This window comes from Acyrthosiphon pisum, chromosome A2 (assembly GCF_005508785.2).
Source record: "Acyrthosiphon pisum isolate AL4f chromosome A2, pea_aphid_22Mar2018_4r6ur, whole genome shotgun sequence".
NCBI lineage: Eukaryota > Metazoa > Arthropoda > Insecta > Hemiptera > Aphididae > Acyrthosiphon > Acyrthosiphon pisum.
The window spans coordinates 101,444,719-101,471,908 of NC_042495.1; the positions used below are offsets into that span (position 1 = coordinate 101,444,719).

Here is a 27,190-nt window from a genome sequence, read left to right on the forward strand (position 1 = left end):
TTAGTGCATCCGGTTGTCCAATTGCCAATCGTAATAAAATGCGTGTACTCGAAAGTGGGGGAACTGTTGAACAGCATAAAGCCAATATTGCAAAACTGCAACAACAACAACACCATCACCAGCAATCCGACCAAACTGGCTGTGAACCATCTCATTTAAACCCCAGTCCATTCCTTCACCGTGGTGCACCAACTCTCAGCGTTTGCCATCCGTCAGCGCCAAATTTAGCATCTGGAAAGAAACCAATCCCGACAAATGCTGCTGATTCATTGTATCATCATATGTACGGCTCAAAACAACTTCATAATGGTGAGAATAGTATTAAGATTATCTTTGTCTGGTAAAATTGTGGGATTTTTACAATTTTTCAAAAGTCAAATGTAGAGGAGGAGAAAAGGTAAAAAAGTTGTGGTTTTTAGATTGTAATATGGGGAACGGTGGTGAAGATCTATTTACTTTGGATGCTGAAATAACGGAATTGCAGCGAGAAAACGCACGCGTCGAATCCCAAATGTTGAGATTGAAGACAGACATCAATGCTATGGAGGCTCATCTTCGACACGGGGATAAGGTAGGCCCAAGGTAGTGTCAAACATTCCAAACAAACAAAAACACTCCAAAAAGATGCTCTAATGATAAAATAGTCAAACTACATCAATATTCCACAATTTTACCAAGTTAAATATTAAGTAATTGTAACAACCTGATATTTTTGCATGTTTACAGGAAACACAAATCTTATCTCAACGACAAAATTCCCATTTGAATGGGTACTATGAAAACCTAAGGAACAATATGATGTCATTTTTGGAACAAGTGAGATGTCCTGAAGGTCAATCTAGTTCCGAAAAGACCCAAGAACACTTTGACAGTTACCTGACCAAGTTACAGACATTGTGCAATAACCCACATTCCGAATACGTAGCCTATAACAATTTGACCTCGTCCACTGCAGATGACAACCGTCCCATCTATGAAACAGTTAAATCATCCATACATGACTACAATGTGTTGCCGCCAACAGTCATATAGAACGATGCCAACACTTACTACAATCAGTAATTAGCAAATGGACTAAATGTCTCCACTTGCTGAGCATCATTAATAGTTAATATTACATTGTTAAACCCTATGGACATATAATATATATAAACATAAATCCTTGTATAAATATTAACTAAATTGTAAATTAGTTTATGTACGGTTTTAAATAATAATTTTGCATTTGGAGTTAATTGACCAAATCTAAGTAGACATTTGTACTTATTTAACTATATAATATAATAAAACTATTATAATACAATCAGTTATTATAATAAATGTTTTATAGGCTTAAGCAATAAATATTCTGTTAAATGTAATATTTCTATTTCAACGGTTTTCCCGTGTAAAAAAAACTTGTTTTACGACATACTAAAATGACTTCTATAATAATAAATGCATAGTCACTTTTTTTTAAAAAAAAAATAAAACTTAATCTAAATATTAAAATGTCTAAAAAAATTCCCCATGTGTGTGCATATTATTATTAAATGTGTATTTCTCTACTGTAAAACACAATTTGTAAATAGAGAAATCTAAACTTTTATTGTTATCCTTTATTGTAATATTCAATGTGGTTAATTACTGTTCCTTATGATATTGTTTTGCTTATGTAGAACCATCTTTATTATCCTATTTAATTTGTATTTTTTTGTTTATTGTTCTCTTTATTAGTTATCACATATTGATTTTGTTGAAATATTGTTTCGTTAAGTTACTAATTAAGAACTGTTAATTTTTATGAAAACCCAAAGTTGGTTTAAACTTTTTTTATGTACTATATTATATTGTATTGTATGCGCCAAATATCAAATTATGATAATTCTTACGCAATACACGATTTTATGTGTTGAAAATATCTATTTATTCTTTCTTTATTTCTGTTTTTAGGTATTAAAATATGCATTGGTATATATTTATATTTCTCTTATACCATTAAAAAAATTAACTTAACAAATGATAATCATAATATTACATATAACTGATATAATTGTCAAAATAAATAATACAAACATGAAAAGTAAAATTTCTACTTTTACTAATTACCAATATTGTAGATTAATTTAATGATCTTTAATCCACGGTAACAAAGTTTTAAACATATTTTTTTATTATAATCTACAGTATTACATTTATTATATTTTGTTTATGTATCTGTAAAAATCGCTTAAAATATATAATTTAATACAACTAATGTAGATAAGCACATCATTATACTTAGGCAGTGGCGTATATAGGAGGGGAAGCCCCCTAGGCCAGAGCTCACAGTGAAATTGCAGGTTTAATCAAACTATTTCATGTATATATACACTGTTTACAGTTTTTCGCCATGATTGAAATCGTTTTGAGGAATCAACAAGGAAATGTTAGATTGTCAGGACTTGCTTTGATGACTTTTATGTGTTAAATTCACAATAAGATAACATTAAAATATATATTTATAAATATGAAACTGTCAATATTTTAAAAAAAAAAAATTAAAAATGAATTTTACATAATAATTATAAAATTAAATTTCGCAATTTTTATTTGTATTTATAACCACCCAGCTCCAAAATAAATGTAAAGTTATGGCTATGTTAGTCGCGCTATGCTGACTATTGATAAATTGGCCCATAGTGAAAATAATTTGTATATACGCCACTGTACTTAAGAACGTCTTATCGAAGTATCACCAGTACGGGTGTCCAAAATTATAATATATTATACATATTGCCTCACCGAAATCTGAGAGTAATCATATTTAAAGGAAATTGGCACCACTGTTCAACATGGGTAAAAAATAAAAATTGTATACGATTTTACTTAATGCATAAAATTTAAAATATTTTATGAAAATCCCACGGTGGTCTTATACAAGATCGTGGAAAATCCTAATGCGTATAACATAATATCTATGGAGGTAATGTATATGTACCCATATCATTGATATGCATATGACAACGCCTATTTCCAACTTCTTTAATTTATTAAAATATTAAAGTATTAATCATTATATAACCCTTCAACTACATGTATTTACTATGATGAAGAAAAACTGGGGCAACGAATTTGCTCTCATTCAACTTTGGAACCCTATAAAAAAAAAACTCAAAAGTCATTACTGGATTGCGGCTGAAGATTCGGTAAGATCGATTTCGAGTACGAAATATATAGGTAGACGACGGTGATTTTAATATTATCTTACAAATAGATAATAAATTATAAATAATAATAATATTGACATCATTGCAGTGATCACTCATTTATCACAATCCTGATTTTATGATCTTTATGATATATTATATTATAGCTGACATGCATAGGAGCAACTAGGTAGACCTCTAAAACTCGGGGGTCCTATGGGCTATGGCTATAGTTGTAAATGCCTCGCAGATCCGTGGCTTTTCGTTATTAACTTTAACGAATTATTATTTAATATTACGACTTAAGTCATATAGTTATGAACAACATTTTTTAAATAAATATCTTATAACTTTAGTTGGACGCAGGCCTAAAAATAAACAAGTGGTGCTAAAGGACCTTTTTGCACTCCCCTAGTTGCGCCAATGCTGACATAGTTATCTTGTCGTACCTATGTGTTCTACCGGCAATATCATCCACTTCTTGCGAGAATATAATATTTAGTCATTTAGATTTTAGATACATATTCCTATATAGTGGAAAAAACGGTAGAGCGCACACTTTAGCCAGTATAATCGAATGGTTATGTATAACCAGTAACCACATAATTATAAATTAAATACACCACCGTAATTATTGAAATCTTGAATATGAACATTTAGGGTCGAAGGGACACGGACTCAGAAGGACCAAATCCTGTTATTATACTAATATATTATAATGATACATAGCCATATGGCATATAGCAGTGTTTGAAAGGAACGAGTTCCAAGAGGAACGGATTCCTGGAACGAGTTCCTTTTTAAAGAACAGCGCGATAAAAGAATTTCTTTTTATAAAAAAAGAACTAGTTATTTTTTTTAAGGAAAAATGACAAAATTGTTCGTTCCTTTTTAGTTCCAATAATTTACACAAATAAGTATGTAAATATTTAAATTAAGATATATTTTTTAATGTGTATAATGTATATTGCTAATTAGCCAACAATTTAACTTTGAAGAAAATCTCAAAATACAAAATAATATTTTACATAAACATATGAAATATGTACCTACTTGTAGTTATATAATATTATAAATAAAAATTAAAGAATTACGCATAAAACGAAAAAAAAACATAAATGATTAAATAAGAATTTTTATTTTGTTTGGAACTAAAAAAGGAACTCGTTCATTTTCCAATGGAATGACAAAGGAACGAATTCTTTTTTTTTTAAGGAACAATAGGAACAGAACAAATTCCTTTTTATAAGGAACTTGACAAACACTGGCATATAGGCACTTTAAAGTTATATATATATATATATTATATATATTCATTGGCGCAAATAGCGTTTGAGATTTGGGGGGGCTAATAGGGCTAATAGGGCCTTACTTTGATAATATTGAATAAGCTTAAAACAAAATGTAGGAAATGTTTGGGGGGCTATGGACATTTTTGAGGGGGCTTAGCCCCTAAAGCCCCCCCCCCCTATTTGCGCCTAAGTATATATTATATATAGGTATTAGGTACGCAGATATTATGTATTTATGTCGCGTTAAAATCACATAAACGATCATTAATGTCGCGCCCGTGATGACCGTCAATTGGTCGCAGTAATTTAGCTCACGTCAATTCAGTGTAACAAATTTTATAATATGTACCTACCTACTATAATCGAAAGAATTTCCGAACAATGACATAATGTTATTAGGTAGCGCAATAGCAGTTTATTTGATTTACATTTGATAATCAATTGAATTGAACATTTTAACTATTTTAATATAAACCCTCCAAATTATAACAATATTTCAGTTATACTTTTAGTTATGTCTTCCAGTATTCCCTGTATTAAGTTTTTATTTTTTTTAAAGACAATGTCTTTTCAATATAGTATGTCTGTATGTATGAGTGAAAGAGTTAGAAAACAATTATATAGTACAATACAACAATTTACAGTATCATGACTCATAGACAGGATGACAGTCGTAATGAAGGTTAAATAATTTGTATTAGGTGCAATTAAAACCAAAATTGCCCAAGACGAGTACACATACCATTATTTTATTTTTTTGTTTGCCCTGAAATTCTAAAACTAAAAAAAATACGATTTATCTACACGTTTTAAATTATTTATACCTAGAGGCTATAATCTTTATCATTTCATGTATCTACCTAGTTTCGTGAACACGTCGTATATAATAACTAATAAGAATTGATCGTTAAACCACTTTTTAACATCTTTTAACGTTATATTATAATATTATGCATATTATTGCATATTATATATCGACAACAAAAACATATTTTTCAGACCAATCAGTAATAAAATAGAAGAACTAAAAAGAATAGTTGTATTATATGCAAATTTTGTATACACTTTGATCGTATTATTCATGTTTGTTTATGATTGTATAGAATATTCTAGGTAAGATAAAAATGTTTTGTGAAGTATTGTGAAATGAAATGTAAAGTTTTACTGTGTATTTTTTTACATATTTCATATAATTACAAAAAGCATATTTGACAGATTAAAGTGTGTTCAAAATTTCAAAAAAATTGTTGATATTTTCAAATAAAACTTTCTGTAATATTAGTTACCCGTTATAATGAAGACTTTTTTGGTTTATTTTAATTTCCTATTAAATTAAATACTTTGAAAGATCTTAGTGTAATAATAGTTCCGAAGCTTTGATTTATATCATATTATCGTATAAATTGGACTACAACAAAAGTAAGTTAAAATAGTTAAATAATACAGTAGTCAATTTTTGTTTCGACTATAGCCTATAGGTAGTGACTTATTACCTAATTATTAACACAGATGAAACAAAAAAACAAAACCAGACTTTCTTAAATAGAGAATTATAAGCTACAGCTAAAATGTTCAATAATTAAATCAAATGAAGATTTGTCTGCGGATATTATGAAATATTTAATTAAAAAGTAAAAACTTTTTTCAAGAAAACAGGTGAAATAAATTAATAAAATAAAACAGATTAAGAAAAATTTGTATCTTACGTTTTTAAAAGGCATACGTATGCTACGACAATATATTATTATGTATTAAGAAATATTGTATCCTACAACTTGCGGCTTAATAACAGGAGATGACGTATAATAATAACATTCTTTATTACTGTAAAATAAAATGTTATTGTTGATTTGCGTTTCTATGGTGATATACAAAGCGTCACCTTATCATCAAAATTGATTAGAAAAAAAAAGTTTGATCCAGCCCAAAAACACATCTAAGTTTAATATATAGGTATAAATAATTATATACATATATAAACTTTAAAATATCATTGTTAGTTCAAAAAGCGATAAATGTAAAAAATCAAAATTATTTAAAGTATCAGTGGTAGATATAAAAAAATATGATGGAAATAAATACATTTTGAAGTTACTATAAATATATAATGACATTTGTGCAAGAATTCGGTAATTATAAAAATAATAACGTTTAAAATAATTTAAAATCATCTTCGGAAAACGCATAATTTGTAGGTAGGTAGAAGTGTAAGTGTTTTAACGAATGACATTTGATCGATCCCAGAAACTTGTACTTGTGTGGATCCTAAATATATTTACAAAGCGTTGTATTATGAGTTCACTAAACATTTTAATATGAAACGTTCAAATATCTATTTAAAAAAAAAAAAAACAAATTACGTTATCACATATTTATATGGACATTTATTTTGACCACTTATATATAGGTAGGTATTATATTCTAGCTTTTTATTATAGGCGGACCGTCCGCCGCGGACGTCTAAATAAGAATTTGCGACGTATATTTCAGACGCTTACGATAGGCGAAAGTTGTATGCATATAGGGTAAAGGAAGGATTACATTTTAAAGACCTATAGGAATTAGAAATATTAAAAAGCAAATATCAAATATGTTTTTATCTTAAAATATTCAGTTGACGCGTTGTAATCGGTCAATTCTTCATTATTTAATAATACGACTTCTGATATAACATCATATTATCATAATAATATCCTTTTTCCGGCAAACAACCGTCCGACAATCGCACACTCCACACGGGTAACGGTTTATTTACACAACATACAATCTATATAACTGGACAATAACACAATAATATTATTTTTTTGTAGGGACACGCTATCTATAGACATAATATCACACAGCTGAATAATAGATACAAAATATATAATAATATATAGCTCGTGCGATCGACGCGACATTTATGGCGTTCCCATATTATACATCGCAAGTAAATTTCTCGCGATACGAGAATTTTTTTATTATCTTGTTATTTTGATTTTCAATGGTACAATAATATAAATTAGACACACATATTGTTATTAATATTATTACATGTGTCGCGCGTGAGGGTCGACGTGTCGTGTTAAATAATTTGCTCCGAAGTGACAGGTTTTTATTGTGTACGTCAATCTTTTCGCCAATAACAGCGACGACTTTGCGGTTATTTCATTGAAATTCATTTTTACGTGGGACCCGCGTAGTATATAAAAAAGTCAAAGTCACGACGATCGCAGCAGCACTACGATTCGCGCCATCCCACTACATGACATTTACGTTTTACGGTGATATTTCTCGCGTAGGTAGGCACCTATAATAATTAGGTATAATATTATTATATATAGTCAGGTGCCGAGCGACGATCGTGTTTTTGGATGATTTTTTTGTCGTCGTATTTATCGTTATTTATCACCTGCACTGCGAAGAGATTAAGCTGCCACTTGTGTCGGTTAAAACATAACGCGCCAATAAGTACATGCGCAGAATTTCGCAACGCGTCCAAAGCGAATCGACGTCTCGTTATCGATCTGCAATCCTCTCGTATAATACGCAAATATACTTACGAAGAATAGGCGCACATCATATTAAGATTCGTCCAATACATTGACTGGTACGTATATTATACGTAATATATACATATTACATAATACTACGTAACGTTATTATCTAAACACAATATTGTGTATATATATATATATATCAATTATTAATAAAATACTTGCCCCACATCACCGCATTATTAAAATAGGCGCACGCGAATTTTAAAAAAGGTTACCCGAATTGCCTCCCGATTTCAAAAATATTATTCTCTCAAATTGTCTCCCATTTTAGGTAGTGACCCCTTGTACTGTAATCGCCTGCGATAGCTATAATTAATTGATTTAGGTACCTATATCATTATATTATAAAAAAAATATTGATATATTAATAAACTTAGTAAATTGAATCAATACTGATTGATTCAATCTAAATTAAGGTTAACTAAATGTTTTAGTAAATAGCCTTAATAATTAATAATAATAAAAATAATAGATAATCAATTTATAACATAATTTAGATCAAATATCATTCTGTTATACAGTCAAAAACTTTTTGAACTGGATTTTATTGATTGGTTTTCAAATAAGCTGAACAAATTTTTTTTGTAAATAAATTTATGCCATTAACTAAGTCTTTTTGAAGTCCAAACTTAAAACCATCAAATATTGTAATTGTTTTGCCCTTTTCTCTGATCACGCTGAATAATATAATAATAATCGATAGTACACAATTAATAATCCAGGTATATTATGGGAGGCAATTCGATCAAAAAAAAAATCACCTACCTAAATTTGGGAGGTGATTCGAGTGGGCGGTTCCATTTTCCTCCAAAAACGAGATACCATTTTCCTCCACTGTCCATTTTCCTCCAAATTATTTTAGACTGTAATTTTGTCTATTTTCCTCCAATATTTTAGCCAGTGTTGTAGTATTACGTTCTGTATTATAAAGATAAAGTAAGGCTAGAATCTAGGACTTGCAAACGTTATATTTGACAAAAAACTATTGAAATTTGTAAATATAATTATAACGGAAAACGATAATCAAAAATAATTAAATACCGCAAAACAAAACATAACTATTAACAAAATATATTATAGATATATCATTAAACAAAACATAACGCAAAACGAATACCTACCCGAATTAGTTAATATTTTTAAATTTTATAGGTATTAATACCATTTTAAATAACGATAAACGCAAAAATTGCGTAATGTTTTAATTGTTAATAACTTAAACAGAATTTTTTTCAAATGCAAGCCCTGCTAGGATCACATTTTCGTTTGATACATTCTAGTATCGGCTATATCTATATCAGCTGTCGATGAAGCCTAAAGAATATATTTTATTTTTTTGATATGCATAAATTATTTATATTAACTATTTTATTATTTTATTTATTATTTATTGGAGGAAAATGGCTAGTGGAGGAAAACGGTATCTCGTTTTTGGAGGAAAATGGCTAAGGCCATTCGAGTGTCACCATTAAAATAATCAAACAATTATTGGTATTTTATAAATTATAATACATATTATAAATTCAAATATAATACAAGGTTTATTAGTACCTATATTACGAGAAGGGATGGCGCTAAACTGGGGCAAAGTGCACCTCCTTATATCTTTATTGCTTCACCATATATGTGTCCCTGCACCAGTATACTATTGACAAATTAAAATTAAATTTAAATGTTTATAATATTTTCATTTGTGTATATTATTTAATATAATGTACATTTGTATATATATATAAAATGACTTAAGTCTTAAGATAATTGTTTTTATTATCATGAACTACTGTATATAATCAAGTTATTAAGAATGTTATTCTTTTTTATTAATCTACTATAATTTTTGGCATATCCGAATTGAGTCCCGAGTAGTAAGCGGCCAATGATAATCACAGGTAGGTATTACACTAGTTGGGTATCAAATTATTTTAGATACCCTAGTTATGGGTCCATAATATTTGTTGGTATGTTTTAGACTGTCTTCTCTCAGAATCGTTTTTCGTACACAATTATTTTAAATCATTGAATTCAAATTTAACACCATTCATTACAGTGGGCACTAGTTAACTACTGTACCTACTGCAGATAGTCGAGCGACACCCGCTTATTAAATTATTAGAATTTTACAAATTATGATATGTTGTATTTATTTTATATTATTATATGTCAAATATTTATTTTTATATATTTTGATTTTTAAGATTTTTAATATTTTTTTCTTGGTATTGTATTTATATTTGTATTAGCATCATAAATTGTAAAATGTTAAAATGTAAAAATGTAAAATGTTTTGAAAAAAATGAAGCTAAGGTATAAGTTTTAAGTAGACAAAATACTTTTTTAAATGTGGACATCACAAAACTGATGATATTATGTTGAACACGTTTACCACCACATCAACTATACATAATATAATGTTGGTTATAAAAATTTTTCTGACTATTTGAAATAATACGAAATACCACGTTTATTTTGTTCAGGACTATTCTGCTAGCTGCAGGCTGCTTTGGGACCTCAGGATAACCTATCGTCGCTTTAAGGTTTGCACGAAATCGATATAAACTTGTATACGCGTTTTATCCTCCGTTCAAAAGCCTCGATCGACACCAATCATCATGATTATGACTATGGACACCATCAAAGCTCTGCGGAGTTCCGCAATAGTACTGGCGATCGTATTCGCCGCGTCTTCCGCATCTCATTCTAGGATTGGATTCGATAAATATCATAACCACAAAGAAATGACAAATTATTTGATGCAAATAACCGACGAGTTTCCCAACATCTCGTCGCTGTACTCGATCGGCAAGTCGGTTTTAAGTACGTATAACGCATCAAGCTATTTGAATATTGCGTCTTAATATTATTAAGAACTAGATGAAAGCTCTAAAATAAGTTGTCGCATTTCTGGTCTCTGAGCATAATATTTAGCAATTGTTTATACAATAAAATAATTAATTATTTTAAGTACCTATACGAAGGTCGGCTTTACGCAACTGGCATTTAGTTATACTCCACTTGATGTAAGACGAAGACAACTATTTTACTATACAATATCGTATATTTGTGTATAAATGTATAATATTACATATTTTTCTTTGACGTGTCCCTATTAAGAACGTGAACTATGGGCCGTCAAGTTGACTACTGCAAGTGAACTATTGGGTGTGCCAAACATCAAAATTGTCGGCAACATACACGGTAATGAGCCGGTGGGAAGAGAAATCATTTTACATCTGATTCAAGTAAGTTATACGCATGGAATAATATATAGTCTTAAATATAAATATTTTGATAGACATGCTATTATTTATAAATGTATAATGCATATATTGCATAACGGCTATTGATTATACGGTTATATACATATTAACATAAATAACAATTTATGGTCTATCAGCCGACTATGTAGTATGTACTATAAATTATAATAGCTTAATATTAATATTAAATCGAGAGATCTACTTAATCTATATATAGTATATAATATAACAAATTTTTGATGAAGTAAACAGACCATTAATTCCGAATGTACAACATTTTTGCAATATTTAAATATGAAAAATTATAAAAACTTAAATTTATTTTCAAAATGTACGTTTACTGGTTCACGGGAAGTCAAGTGTCCGTGATACACACTAATGAGAACCTTATACATTTAAAAATTCAAAGTATAAAATTCGTTTATGTTCAAAATCTACAGTATTTATTGGATAACAATTCAAAAAACAAAGTGATTAACAATTTGTTGCGAACTACCGTCATCCACTTGTTGCCGAGCATGAATCCCGACGGATTCGAAATGTCCGCACCTCAACCTTGTCCTAACGATGGAATGCATAGGTTGGGTTCTAGGTAAAATTATATTTTTGTTAACTACCTACTGTTTGTGTTTTTTACCCGACAAACCGCAACAAGTCGTTAATTTTTTATCTTACTAAATCATATTTTTATGTAGAGGAAATGCTAACACTTTTGATTTGAATCGAAATTTCCCGGACGTGTTCAATCCGCACACAGTGCCACTGCAACCCGAGACGAAAGCAATGATGGAGTGGTTAAAATCTGTGCCGTTCGTCATGTCTCTAGGCTTACACGGTGGTGCTTTGGTGGCCAATTTCCCTTACGATGGCTCATTGGACTCGGGTGAGCATTATTATACATGAACATGATATTTTGTAATTTTGTATATATACCTATCTGCATTTAGTGTATATATCATATTAATTTTTCACCACCATAAATACATATTATTTTATTCTTTACTTGCATTATCTAATACCTATGTTATCCGGTCTGTCAAAAATCGTTTATTAATTCTGAGCATATAATATGTAAAATATAAAATCTACATATTATAATATTATAATATTCAATATGTTCGGTACATAATTGTACATATATAATATATAGAGTATATAGGTATTAAAGGTACTAAAGCTTGTATAACATAATAATTTATAAGCTATATGACTACCTATCAGTCCTGTAAAGTATTTGAGTAAAAGTATTTGAGTAAAAGTATTCAAATACTTTTTTAAGTATTGAATAACTTTTTAAATACTTTCAGCATGAAGTATTTTGAATGGTATTTTAAATACTTTTTTTTCTATTAAATACTTTTTGGTATTGAATACTTTGGTTTTTTATTTCGAACATTTTATTTTTATTCGAAATAATTGGTTGGAAAAATATTATTATCAACTACAATAATAGAATAATAGTTTTATTTAATATTCTGTATTTTTGTGTTAGCCGAAGACCAAAAGTTTGTGAAAACCAGATTTCTAAAAAAAGTTATTGAATTTTGAATAACAATATTCCCTTTAAAACTATTAGCTGATAACTATTAGATTACCTACTACCTATGTGTTTATATTACGATAATTAGAAACCCACTTTAAAAACCAAAAGTATTTGAAAAGTATTCCAAATACTTTTTCAAAGTATTTGAGTAGTATTTGAAATACTTTACAATTAAAGTATTTGAGTAGTATCTTAAATACTTAAAAAAAATGTATTTGAGTATTTACTCAAGTACTTTTTAAAAGTATTCTTTACAGGACTGCTACCTATATAATATTATGTATAATATGTATATTATTTAAGATATATGCTGATCCCTTTTCAGCAATAACTATTCTATTGTAAAATATCAGTCATTTTAATGGCGTATGATATTACTTGGCCCAGCCTCTGCCTAATGTTTTTGTTAATACGTAATACGTATTTTTACATTTAATAATATTGTCTAACGATAATAATATTTCATTGTAATTTTACAAAGTTTGATAGGTATTGAGTTTTTAGTGATGATGTATTGATCATACATTATGTTGTTATATCGTATTAATTTATATATTTAAAAATATTGTAATTGCGTTATAGTATATTTTATATGGACATTATCGTTTGTATTTCATTATGACAGTACTTGGAAAGCTGCAGAAATTAAACGAAACATTACAAATTAACGATGTATTTGAACTCTACAAAATATTTCTAAACGGTAAAAATATCAGAATGAAATTCACTTTAAGTATGAATGCACATTATACGCACGCGGTCCTGTATATTATGTAGAATCTCACGTCGTAAAAATAATTGGTAGAACGCTTAAAAAAATAAAAAAATAAATCATTATCAATAATAATAAACTATACTCAAACGTCTGTCTACAATGTTACGTTAGGTTATCAAACAATTTTTGATTTTTAAGTATTTATTGTGTATAGTATATGGCTTAAAATATTAATATTATATCGCTGTTTGACTAACTAATTATAATATATCTAATATTAACAATTCCATGAGAAATCTATGACGTGGTCCAAACTCTATAATAAAGCATGACTGCATGAGTTCGTATTTACTATTTATTGTAGTATTTAAATTCGTAATATCAGCTGTAATAAACTAAATCAAAATTTTGTAGAAAGTCAACATGGCATAATATTATCATGTTATTTTAAACACCAACAACATTCAGTATAATAAATAATATAACTAAAAGTCATGTTATGTTAGTATTAAATTGTAACGCACTTGTAAATAATATAACACCGAGATATATTGAAGTACTTTTAGTTAATTACCTATTTTCACTATTTTTCAATTACAGAAACTAGTTATAATCAGAATATCAATATGGAGAGTTTAACACCAGACGATGACGTGTTTCGGTTTTTGGCGAAACAATATGCCGATTTGCACCCGACCATGCATAACGGTCTAAGTTGTGATGATGACTATAGCTTAAAATTCAAAGACGGCATAACGAATGGAGCTGCTTGGTATCAAGTAATAGGTAGGTCAGGGATATGACATAATTTAATTTTTATCTTATAAATTATTAAGACTACGAGAACTGAGACATTATGATTATGAGAACTCCGCATCTCCACGGATCACGCCGTATATTATTAATATTAATATTATATAATAAAATGCATATACGATTTATTATTCTATCATCTCATTATATTGTATGAAAAAAGTATTGAAGTTTTTAAAACAAGTAAAATAACGCATTTTTCACAGGAAGCATGCAAGATTACAATTACGTATGGCATGGGTGTATGGAAATCACCTTGGAAATGTCTTGTTGCAAGTACCCACCTGCTTCATTTTTGGAATCTCACTGGAATGACCATTTAAAGGTACCTACTTTACATACAATTATTACAAAATTCCACGTATTGATAAAATCATATATAATATAAAAATATAGCGGTAATATAGTAAAAAAAAAATTGTAATTAATTTTATTATACGTTTTTAATATTTTCTAAAAATATATATAGAGATAAATAGAAACGAATTATATGTGTTTATAATAACTTCAAGGTACCGCCCTTTTGAATTTTATTTCAGCCACTTTTGACATGGATGCAACAAGCGCATAGAGGCGTTAAAGGTTTCGTCACCAATCAAATAACCGGTAAACCCATACCAAACGCCACCGTTAGCCTTACGGACCGTGAAAACTATATCAACACTACCGTGAACGGAGAATACTGGAAAATACTACTTCCTGGTGTATACAAGTTACGTGTAAGTATTTTACGAAAGAAAAAATTCGATAATAATGTATGAAGGGGTTCGAAAGGTTAAAAAAAGTTTGCAACAATCACTGCTGTCTTGCATTTCATGATTTAACACTATAAGAGGCAAAATTAATTGATTAATAATTATTATCTTAACATGTTGTGTCAATTTTTTTCAATAAAAGTGTTATATTAAAAGATAAATATTAATGACTTGAGAATTTGAGCCGCTATAATAACCACTGTCCATTTAGAACCTATTAAACTTAGGTGGTCTATATATTTTAGCCACCAACCATTTAGGTAGTGCATTGTCATATATTACTAAAATAAATAATTATCTTCATGATACATTAATACCTTTTCAACTACTAAATATTAAACTACACAGTCACACAGAAAACAAAAATAAGACATTGAACTTCTATTTTGTGGTCAATAACTTTTTAATAACTTATCACTTTTCCTAGAAAAAAAAATTATTTAAGTTACTTTGGCAGTTTTTCATATTGTATAGTTCTTGTAGTAAAAAATATCTATAAAAACTGTGAAAATGTGAATTTTTTTCTATTGTCATTTCTTATAAAAAAAAATTAAATAAATGTTGTGTTCGGTTCTTCGAAGTAACATATAAATAACGATAAACAAACGTAAATTGTACGGAACGAAAGGAAAATTTTGTAAATTGCACCCAATACATTTCAAGTACAAATTTCGATATAGTAAATTGCGTCCAGCAGAGACTTTTAGTTTTAGTTACAAGTAATATTATTTTCATGGTAGCCAATAGTATTACCCAAAGCCTGGGCCAGAGATTAATTAATTAAAAATGGAAAAATTAAATCAAATTTTTAATTAATTTAATATGGGTGGGTATATTAATTTGTTAAAAATTCTATAATGTATAAATAATATCATAACGATTAAATCATACTTTTCAAATTACACATTTGTTGTCAGACAAGGTAACGCATTCTCTCCCTACTTAAAAATCCGAGCAGAAGTCCTCCAAGGAAGTTATCTGTCTTCAGATCTTTACAACATATTCACTGCATAGATGACACAGCAATATTAATTGAACATAGTGATAACACTGTAGCATCATCCAATCTCCAATCACGTCTTATAAAAATAGAAAAACAGGCATCCAATTGGAAAATAAAAATTAACGTCGATAAAGTCCTTCCACGTTTTTTTCACCTTAAGAAGAGAAATCTCACCTGCCCTTCACTTTTAACTTTGAAGGAATGAAAATTCCAATTGAAACTCAAATTAAATGTCTGGGCCTGATCTTAGATAAACGCGTCTCACATGGGGCCCACATTTAAATCAACAAGGAAAAAGCTTAAAAGTAGACTACACCTCCTACGTCCTATTCTTAAATCTAATCTTTCCCTCAACAATAAAATAATTATTTACAAATCAATGTTAAGGCCTATCTGGGGCCAGATATGAAACTGCGCTAAAGTATCTCAAACAAAAACAATTCAAATATACCGAAATGTTTAAAATATATATCGATGAATTCAATGTCACTAAGACATTACTTACTATCATGCTTACTTATCACACTTTGGGTATGAAATTTACTAGGTATAACCATTTTAGAAGCGCAATTTACACCATACTATTTTCACTACCTGCAGTTCAATGTGCAGGGCGTAATTTACAATCACCTATATAGGTAACGATAATATATTAATGTGCACGATTACTGAACCCGGACAGGTGAACGCGATCGGATACGACGAGAAAATCGTCCGAGTAAAGGTGCCGGAGGAGCGCGAGGATCAAGAGGAAGGACCTCGGCCGCAATCGGTGAACGTCCAGTTGGAACCGACGAAGACGAAGACAGCCGACAGCGGCAGGAGCACCGTAAGTGACAGCGATCACTACAACACGCATTGGGTGTCGGACAGCGACCTCCACGGCGTGACGGATCGGGCGGTGGCGGCCGTGCAAAAGTCGTCCGCCGACAAGCGCTTGTGGTTGTTGGTGGATGTGGAAGGTAAGGAGAAGGAGGACGAAGGCGATGACGGCCACAAAGGTCGCAGTGGTAACCGGTACGACGACGTCAATCGGCTACAATCGATGCGACCGCCGCTGCCCGTTCAGTCATCGTCCTCCGGTCCCGGTAACCACTTTCCATCTGGCGAAATCAGAGCGGTTCAAATTCTGTGCCTATTGCCGTTCTCGTATTTTGTCGTCCACATGCTCTCGTGATCGTCGTCATATAGATCGCTTTACTAACATAACAATCATTTATCATCATATTAGATATAATATTGTAGTTTAACTAACTATTATCGGACAAACTAGTAGATACAACGCTATTTACACATGTCTCAGCTGATATATAGGTACGCAACACTAGGTGGCGACTAACGTGCAGTTGTACTGCACACGTGGTTTTCATGCATGAAAACTTCGATGGAAAACATCCAAACTTTCAAGTCTCGGCCTTTAGAATAATATATTCATTCGTCGTTTTACAATTTATCATACCAGGTGATCGTTTACGTAAGACTATCGTATTATTCCAAAAACTATTAGCGGTTTTGAAAAAAAATTTTTACATAATTTTTTAGTCGAAACAGAACAAGATATTTGGAAAAATTAATATTTTTATAATTTTATATCGTTATTATTTTTTGAAGTTTTAACTTTTTTGAACGAAAACATGTACATTTTTATTTTCATATTCCTAAGCAGCATATTATTCGGAGTATTTCGAATTATAAAATTCAAATTTTGGACGAGTTGGTAATTAGTTAGACTATAACTCATAAACTACTCTCCAAAATTTGATTTGTATGCATCGAAGTATACTATGGTCTATGGAAAATAATCTGTTTTATAAACTGAATTAAAAAGGTTGGTTTGTTTTTTAGTAGGTGTAATAAGATAAGATAACCTATACCGCGATATACTGATCAGTATACTGATTTTCTCGAGTTCCACCGACAACATTGTTCTTTAAAGATTAAAGTATAAATTCGACCACGTTTGACTATATAATATTATAACATATTTAAATCATAATAATATTACTATTGTATTGTCAACTTTCATTATGTTTGTAGTTTGTATACAATAACGAATTTTTGAAATCTGTCATTGTCATACGTATACGTTGCGTATAAAAGCACGTACTATCCAAAAATCCATTTACATATTATAGTTATTTATGTGATTTGTGTACAACAAGGATCACCAAATTGGGGGTCTTCTGACAAATTTTATCCGGCTCACAGACAAGAAAAAAAGTAAAAACCTATAATATTATACGTTCTATAGAGTTGTAATTAATCATTTTGGTTCATCTGTTTTTACCGCTGTCAGCAATTTTTGATGGCCCACGAACAATAATTTCCAGATTCCTAATGTGGCCCTTCGAAAATATTAATTTGTTATCCTTGGTATACAACATACCTAATAATATTCACTAAGTATAGTAATTACTAACAAATAACAATACTTAAATGTTTTTCAAATAAAACGTTTTGTTCGTTTATGTATACTGCAGACTGCGGTGTGGTGTCATGATGTTTTACAATATAATATTAACTGTGTACAGGGGCGTGCCCAGGATTTTCATATAACATATAAGGTGAGAAAACTAAAAAATCAATTTGGGGGTGGTTTGAACCCCGAAACCACCCCCTGGGCACGCCCCTGATTGTGTACCCTCGCGCCACTCGACGACAGTGTTTTGTAGCGTCAGGCGTCGCTAGTCTATAGTAACGTCATTATTATAATTATTCAATTATTTTTTTTTAAATTTATTGTTCATTTACGTTTTAGTTCTCTGTCCGTATGTAATATTGAACTGTAACTTTTCATATACGTAATTGTATACGTGTATATTATTTATTTATGTATAACAACGTAATTTACACGATTAATCTCTAATGAGTAATGACTGATATATTGTGTACGTTTTGCGTGTCTATATAATTTAACGTGGCTTTTGGCGTTTGTGTATCGTTCATATACGATATTAAATATGATATACGAAATATTTTCGACTGCTGAGTGCTGGCACACTAAAAATCAAAGCACCCAAATAGCATCACCCATTAAATTACAATATTTGTAACATTTATATTTTATTATACTAATAAATAATAATATAATTATTATATTAATTTAAACATATCTGTGTGTGTGTTGATCTAACGATCTTATTGTCTATTAATATACAATCCGGTGATGGTGGAAATCGTCCAGTCTTACTAATATTGTTTATTACAATACGACAAAGATATAAACATCGTAATAATAATGTGTTATTATGCGTATTATAATATTGATCATTTCACTATTTCAGGCATCAACTGCATATTATTATAACGCCACCAGTATTATAATAATAACTGTTACATATTTTATGGTCTTGTGATTTTCTTCATTTGAACGACTTTTTAACAATTATTTTGTATCTATAGAGATAATAATATTATACCCTATAATATAGTGGACCCAGAAATTCTTATGAGCTTACCTGTGTTTTTATTTTTGACGAAAGAATAATATCGGATGACGCGACGGTTTGCAAGAGACTGTTTGATGAGGTTTTTCGACGCAGTAACGTACCAATATTGCCTATACGTAACGCCGTGCAATACGCAATTTTCGAGGACGACACGCGTCACGAGAAATAACACTTTTAAAAAACTAGGGGAGTCGCTATATCTACTATATAACACGTGTTTCGAGTACACCTTACATTGGTAAAAACAAGTGTGCACAGGCCTTGATATTTAGCCAGACCTGGAATGATACACATTTCGTTTTTTGCGACCAACGTCCGTATAGTTACTTGTTACTAGCTAACAGGTACCCACTGGCCATTACAATATATTATACAACTGCCTATTACATATAGAAACCCAAAAACACTTTATGATCTTTAGAAATAAATGGAATCTCCTGTTCCGATATACCAAATTAATATTTGATTATTGATGATTATACGCCCCGAAGAGCATTTAGTTAACAAAAATATAGTAAAGTAGATAAATCACATAAGTAGAAAGTAAATTAATACAATTATATATAGATAACAGGTAAAAAATTTAAGTGGTAGGACTAAGGTTGGTTTAATAGGTGTGACATTCTGTGGAGAGGCTGGTTGTGACCATACGAGGTGAGATGGGGGTAGGGATAGAGAAAAGAGAATGGTGTCTAGTAGAGTAGGAGGGAACGCGAAATGAAACAGTGGCTAGTAAGTCGGGGGAGTCGATGGTACCATTGAGTAGAGATGTGATGAACATGAGATCTGTGTGTTTACGGCGAGATGCCAGAGTTGGGATATTGAGGGTGGAGCGGATAACGGTATAATCATGAGGTGTGTGTTCAATATTTAGTAAAAAGGCAATAAAAGATAGGAAACGATTTTGTACTCGTTCAAGGCGCAATTGATCATAGGCCAGATATGGAAACCAAACAACCGATCCATACTCGAGAATTGAACGGACAAGGCTGAAGTAGAGGGTACGGAGGCAGGTGGCGGAGGTAAAGAGGGTTGTGTTTCGTTTGATGAATCCGAGGATCTTCGGGCTCTTCCCAACAGTAACATTTAAGTGGTGTTTGAAGGTAATATGAAATCATTAAGATATATCATTATAATGATTATTATTTAGCGAATGAGCCACAAAAAGATCCAAATTTTCAAACATAAGTTTTTTTATTTATGTTTAAATTTACGAAATATAATTAACTTAATAAGTAATAACTATTAAGTTTCAGTATTTTTTTTTTTTTTGTATGAAAGTTTAAGAAAATTAAAAAAATTATTTCTATTGTCTATAAGAGTTACCGTAAATACAAATGTGTACTTATAGCCGGACAGGAACCGAAACATAAAATAAAACCATGGCATCAGTCTTCTAAACTTATGGGAGACCCTAGTTAAATCAACTCTGTGTAAACACATTATCACCCCCCCCCCCCCCCCCAAAAAAAAACCAGACATATCCTGGCTACGTGTGCCACCGAATCTTATGGTTAAAAAGGGCCTAGTCCATTTAAGTTGTTTAAAAATAAATATATAATGTATATAATATATATAATTGTCAGGACTCAGCGGGTTAGGTCATAGTTTCGTTTTTTAATAAATACTTTGAATTGACTATAGTTGACTAAACTACCTTGATTATATTATATTATTATAACAATTAATTATATGTAGGTAATCATGTAGTGAAATCATTATCACAGTGTCATGTTTAATATTAGACTGTTCTGACTGTGGAAACTAACAGAATATTTTTATTTTTTTAATTATATCATATTTTCATACATAAAAAAGCTGATTTAGATCTTGACACTTAATTATTGATAATCATTTTTAATGAAATGCCAATAATCACGTTATTGCATCTACATCCTACAGACTATGTAAAAACTAAAAAATAAACAGCAAATAAATGCGTTTGAAAAATATATTAGATTCTGAGCGGAGCGAGGAAACTATAGTGGTTTTACAATGGTGTTTTTTTTATTTTTTATTTTGTATACAAAATTAAAACCAGAAAGAGAGCTTCGATTTCAACATACATGTACCTTACATTTTAGCGAATTGGATCAAGATGCTACTTTGGAGAGGTCATGTTTCGATTTTCTCAATAGTTATTTAATGCCACGGGAAAAACCACAGACAAATTATGAAAAATGGGATTTTAATTTCTAATGCTTTGTTTATCGCCATAGAAACGAATTAAAATAATAATATTTTAATATTAATTCAACTTACAGGATACAAATATACAATAAATAATAACAATATAAAATATCCAGGCTGACAAACAGCGTCCACTCAGAATCGTTTTCTTACACAATGATATTATGTCATCGAATTCAAGTTTGATACAATCTATTATGCATTGACCCACTTGTACCCTACAACTGTACAGCAGAGCGAAATCCACTTACCCAATTTTTTTTATTTTGTATTTTAATCATTTATATTAATGAATAAAAATACAATATAATAGATTTAATCCTACCTAATGTTTAAATGTTTCAATTTAAAATCCATTTAATTCAGTCAAGCGCAATTGGCATATTGCCAAACAATTCATTCTTTCAAAAATTGACATTTATAAGAAAGGAATGAGCACTCTAAATGTAGACACTAAAATGCTTTTTTTTAAACAAATAACAGTGAATTTATGTACAATTATTATTGACAAATAATATTGTAAAAACAATTTGACATTTTTGTTGGAGTCTAAGCTCGTGGATTGTTCATCTCAAAAAAAAAACAAAGCTTAAATTATAATAATTATCAGATTTATTCTCTAGTCTATGTTAAAAGTTATACATTTTAAACACCTAATAAGTAGAATGTTAATATTTTTAAACAACAATAGTAACTTAATATTAACAGTTGGCAAGTCTAATAATTATAAGACGTCCGAATTAAGCTCGAAAACCAAATATATACAAATCTAAATTAATTAGATAAAAAGCATTATGTATATTAAATAGTTAACTAGCATCTTTGGATATATTAAAAGGAAGCTGTACAAATAAAATAACAATGAAATAACTGAATAATTAAAATAGTAATAATTTGCTGAAATACAAATGAAAATAATAAAATTATTTACATATATATTATATAAATATTTTCCAAATTATGTTAAACAAATACAGTCATCATTTTTCAACATGTTATTAATTAATAAAATGTAATTCATTATTAATTATTAATTATGAGCAACACAAATTATCTAAAACAAACTAAGTAATAGAAATAACAATGTTGTCCAACAGCAAAGTATATTATCTTGAGGAAAAATAAATACTATTTATGCTTACATGGAACTAGGACTAAGAGTGAAAATGTCTGTTACTATAACAGTATTCACGCTAATACCATTATATTACAAACGACAAAACATTAAAATTGATCGTTCAACCAGACTACCGATTATTGCATCGTATTGCTAATTAAAACCTAGGTTGAGTGGTACTAACTACTTTGGATGCTTTCATCTTGATAACAGATGCAACCAAATCATCCATACTGATAGGCCTCAACATATTAATACTGGCTGCATTGATTGGATTGGAGTTTAATGTACTGTGAGAAAAAAAGGAATTTAACAATTTAATACGGATTTACTAATCTAACAAAAATTTGCTAAAACATTTTAAGTTACCATTTTTGAAGTTCCTCTTCTTTAATCAAGTCTTTGATGCGGAATAATGATGCGATACGACACAATTCTTGAAGGTCGGAGCCGGAAAAACCGGTTGTAGATATGGCTAACTGATGTAGATCTACATTATCTGCACATTGTTCAGTATTCAAAACTAAGGTCAGTATTTCTTTTCTTTGTTGTTCACCCTAAAAATTATCAATACAATTCTCATCATACAATGATCAAGGAAGTATAATACAATCACCCAATACTTCCTCTGTGAGGGTGATACAATCAAATTTGCTAGTCAGCACACATTTTTTTTACTAATTTACAGACTACTACTTTTTTACATTATGCTCTCACCAAAGGATGATAACAACATACAAATATAATAATATAATGTAAATTTAGTTATTAATTAATAATTAATAATGTAATTTTTTGGAAATTTAATTTTAAAATGAATTATAAATTGAACAAAATTTGAATTTCATTAAATTAAATATGTTTGTTTATAACACTTATATTTTCTTAGATTCTATATAAATTGTTTTATACAAATTTTCATATTAAATTCAAAAAAAAATTGATTGCTATCAACAGTTACGGCTCAAATCAGATATATTTGAATCACGTGATTCACAAAAAGTTAAAGCAGCCACTAGCTGTAAATAGATTGATACTAACAAGTTTTATTCTAATAACAATTGTAATCATTTCTAATACTAAAATATTTAAATAATAAATAAGAAGGAAATGTTATTTTCAAAAGACATTTAATGCATATTTTTATTTGGCTTTGAGTACTTTAAGAAGTATACATATTTACCGGTAATGATATTTCAAAAGTGGCTGGCATCCTTCTAAGTATGGCAGGATCTAAGTCTTTAGGTCTATTTGTGGCGCCCATTACTATCACAGTATTTTCTGGATCAGTTGATAAACCATCCCATAGCATCATAAACTGAGCTTTCATCATAGCTGTTGCTTCATGATCATGCTGTGTTCTAGATCTCAAAAAAGAATCTGAAACATAAGTAATATTATTAATATACTATAATCAAAATCATCCAATGTAAACATTTTTAAAAATGATGAGATTAGGCTTGACTTTTTAGCATAATGTCAACTAATTGTATGAATTCTACTAAAGCAAATTTCTAATAACAAATATTAGATAAGTATTTGAAATGGAAAATATAAAATATTTATATAATTGGTATGGACTAGGTGTATTCATATTGTGTGTGCATAATATTCGTCAGAAAAGTTGTTACACAGAGAAAAAAAATAATGATGATGATGATTAATATATTATTTTATTCTAATCATAAAACATTTAATCTCAGTTTTCTATGCATATTTATTTTTAAATTTGTTGTCTTGATATAATATTAATGTGTATATAATATATATATATATATATATATATAGTAGGTACATTATTATAAATGATTATAAATAATTAAACATTAAAATATATTTTTTTTTTGTGTGTCCATACTAATTTGAGGGCCACCAAAATGTTGTGAAGAGACACGGGATACGCGGAATGAAAAAATGTGAATACCTCTGGCATAAACTATACTACAATAGAAATAACTTAACATTTAAAATTGATTTATAGAATAATAAAATGTATGTCATATAGTGATAGAATATTTTGCAAAACTATAATATTTATTGATCATAACAAATAATAAGCAGATCTGAGAACTTAAATATGTACTTCTAGTAGCATATTTATCTTACAGTAGTACCATTTGAATGCCCTCAAGGAAGGGTACTTTAAATACATAAAAAAAACTGTAATACATCTTATAAAGTTACAATTTAAATTTTTAATGTCTCAAGTCAAAACTTATAATGAAACGCTTAGCACCTAATAGTGTTTAAACAAATGTTATAGGTACCTCCTAATAACTAATATCAAATAAGTAATAAAATAATTACGTTACCGATTTCATCAATAAATATTATGCAAGGCTGAAGCTTCTGAGCCAAACTGAAAACGGCACCAGCTAACTTTTGGCTTTCACCATACCATTTGTCAGTGAGTAATGACACATCCAGATATAAAAAATTCATACCCGCTTCTCTGGCGGTTGCCTTGGCAATCATCGTCTTTCCGCAACCAGGAGGTCCATGAAGCAAAACACCTAAAAATAGGTATTATAAAAATTGAAATAATAAATATTAAATTGAAAATGTACCTTTTGGTGGTTTTGTTAAAACAGAATTTCTAAGCAGTTCTTTTCTTTGCACTGGAAATATCACGGTCTCTTTGATTTCATCTATTACTTGACTAAGTCCAGCAATGTTATTCCAAGAAACAGTGATATCATATGGATTTACCAAGTGACTGGCAATCATCAGCTCATGGTCAGTTAACTGAAATCAAAGACAAATTCATCAGAATATCTATATACCTTATTCAATGACTCGACTTACGTTTTTCATTTTATGAAGACCTAAGCTTCTGAGTTTGCTGAGCGCCTGAAACACATAAAAATAATTACATGTCTATGTTATACATAAAAACAAAGTTCACTCACAGTCTCCTTGGATCGTTTTTTTTGTTGATTGGTTGGATCAATCTGTCCGATCAACCATTTAGTACCAAAATAAGCACACGTTGACAACAAAGTCATACGTATAACCAAGGATATAACTTCATTTCTATTCATTTCCATTTTACCACCGTAGGTATTAACGAAAATAAATCTAAAAATCTATAATTTTAATTTATATAAAAAATTTTCTTTCGGATTGGTATTTTGATTCATAAATTAAATTACTTTTATCCGTACGAAAAATAAAGAGATATTTGACGGCCTAAACGAACTGCACACCCGACAACTTAATACAGTCTTAAACAGAACATTATAATAATATTAGATCAAATTTTTTTTAAAATAAAAACTACCAAAAAAACAAGATTGAAAATTACGACCGTATCAGTTAGATTCATAACCTAAAATTGGTTTTTAACATAGATATTAAAGAATCTTTAATATCTATGGTTTTTAAAGGCTTATCAATTATTTTGAGGTTGCATTTGACCATTCGACAAGCCTTGGGTACATACCACCGTTACCAGTGCTTACCATTGTATATTTTTTCAAGAATCACTAATCAAAATAAATTCAGAGAAATGCTCCATAGAAAAGAGATTAAATGCTCTCAATGATTAAAATATTGAATGCCTCAACGATTTTTTTTTTAATGAATGGCGATTCTATACAAGTATTAGTACCTACCTATATTACTATATTATTGAGTATTGCCTACTGACTTGTTCTCTTGTTTTTAATGTATATTCTGTACATGTAACAATGTTGTAGAACCCAATATCCCATGGTCTTGGAATATAGTACTTCAGTATATTATATATTCACAGAATATAATAATATATTCCAACTTCTTAGAGAGTTGTTCGACATATCCATTGAAATTATCCGTGAAAATCTTACTTATAATTAATATACCTCTAGGCTACAGTCTTGTTACATGTTAACGCAGTTCCCTAAAGTGTTGCGACACAAATTTCAAACATGGGATTATGGCTACGGGCATAGAATTTAAACCATTCACATCGCGGTTATGGTTATCTACAACCGTGATTCACATAATCTAGGGCTACTATAGCAGTTACAAGATGTATGATCCACATTAAAATTAAATGCAATCATAGACTCTACAAGCTATTTAGTAAAAAAGTACACCATTCAAACCTCCCAATATCAAATTTATCACTCTAGACCTAGTCGATGCAACCTGCAGTAGACTGAAAAAGAAATAATCATAGACTTTCAGTCTAATTATCCTCCATAGGCGTGCGCAGACTTTATTCGCAGGTTATGCAATAAGGAAAATAGGGCCCCCTCACAAATTGTATCAGCCTGTCCTAAATTTGATCCAGAATTTAAAAACATACGGCAAGGAAAACAGAAGACTTTATATTTTGATACACTGTATTCCAACCATTTAAAACAA

The 27,190-nt window shown here is 29.7% G+C and overlaps 3 protein-coding genes across 19 annotated transcripts in view; 2 read left to right on the plus strand and 1 right to left on the minus strand.

Moving 5' to 3' along the window:
• LOC100569092 (putative leucine-rich repeat-containing protein DDB_G0290503) overlaps positions 1–27,190 on the plus strand; it is an 89,342-nt gene that overhangs the window by 39,366 nt on the left and 22,786 nt on the right. The gene's annotated exons all lie outside the window — the stretch shown is intronic.
• Positions 7,425–19,537, plus strand: LOC100163058 (carboxypeptidase D). Of its 4 annotated transcripts, none has more exons than XM_029489250.1 (11): positions 7,425–8,048; positions 10,473–10,812; positions 11,110–11,237; positions 11,696–11,847; positions 11,951–12,138; positions 13,424–13,501; positions 14,114–14,299; positions 14,533–14,651; positions 14,866–15,045; positions 16,767–16,913; positions 19,369–19,537. In XM_029489250.1, exons 2-11 carry the CDS (start codon positions 10,608–10,610, stop codon positions 19,438–19,440), a joined length of 1,455 nt encoding a protein of 484 aa, XP_029345110.1. In that variant the 5' UTR covers positions 7,425–8,048; positions 10,473–10,607; the 3' UTR covers positions 19,441–19,537. The 4 variants fall into 4 exon arrangements, with proteins under 4 accessions (XP_029345110.1, XP_016661421.1, XP_003245777.1 ...); XM_016805932.2 differs by lacking the exon at positions 19,369–19,537 and having other exon boundaries at positions 7,427–7,722; positions 7,783–8,048; positions 16,767–19,260; XM_003245729.4 differs by lacking the exon at positions 19,369–19,537 and having other exon boundaries at positions 7,427–8,048; positions 16,767–19,260.
• LOC100161033 (ATPase family AAA domain-containing protein 1-B) lies at positions 22,318–26,169 on the minus strand. The gene is made up of 7 exons (XM_001943610.4): positions 25,750–26,169; positions 25,646–25,690; positions 25,408–25,585; positions 25,153–25,353; positions 24,024–24,220; positions 23,210–23,397; positions 22,318–23,130 (listed from the first exon to the last, which is right to left on the minus strand). Exons 1-7 carry the CDS (start codon positions 25,885–25,887, stop codon positions 22,998–23,000), a joined length of 1,080 nt encoding a protein of 359 aa, XP_001943645.1. The 5' UTR covers positions 25,888–26,169; the 3' UTR covers positions 22,318–22,997.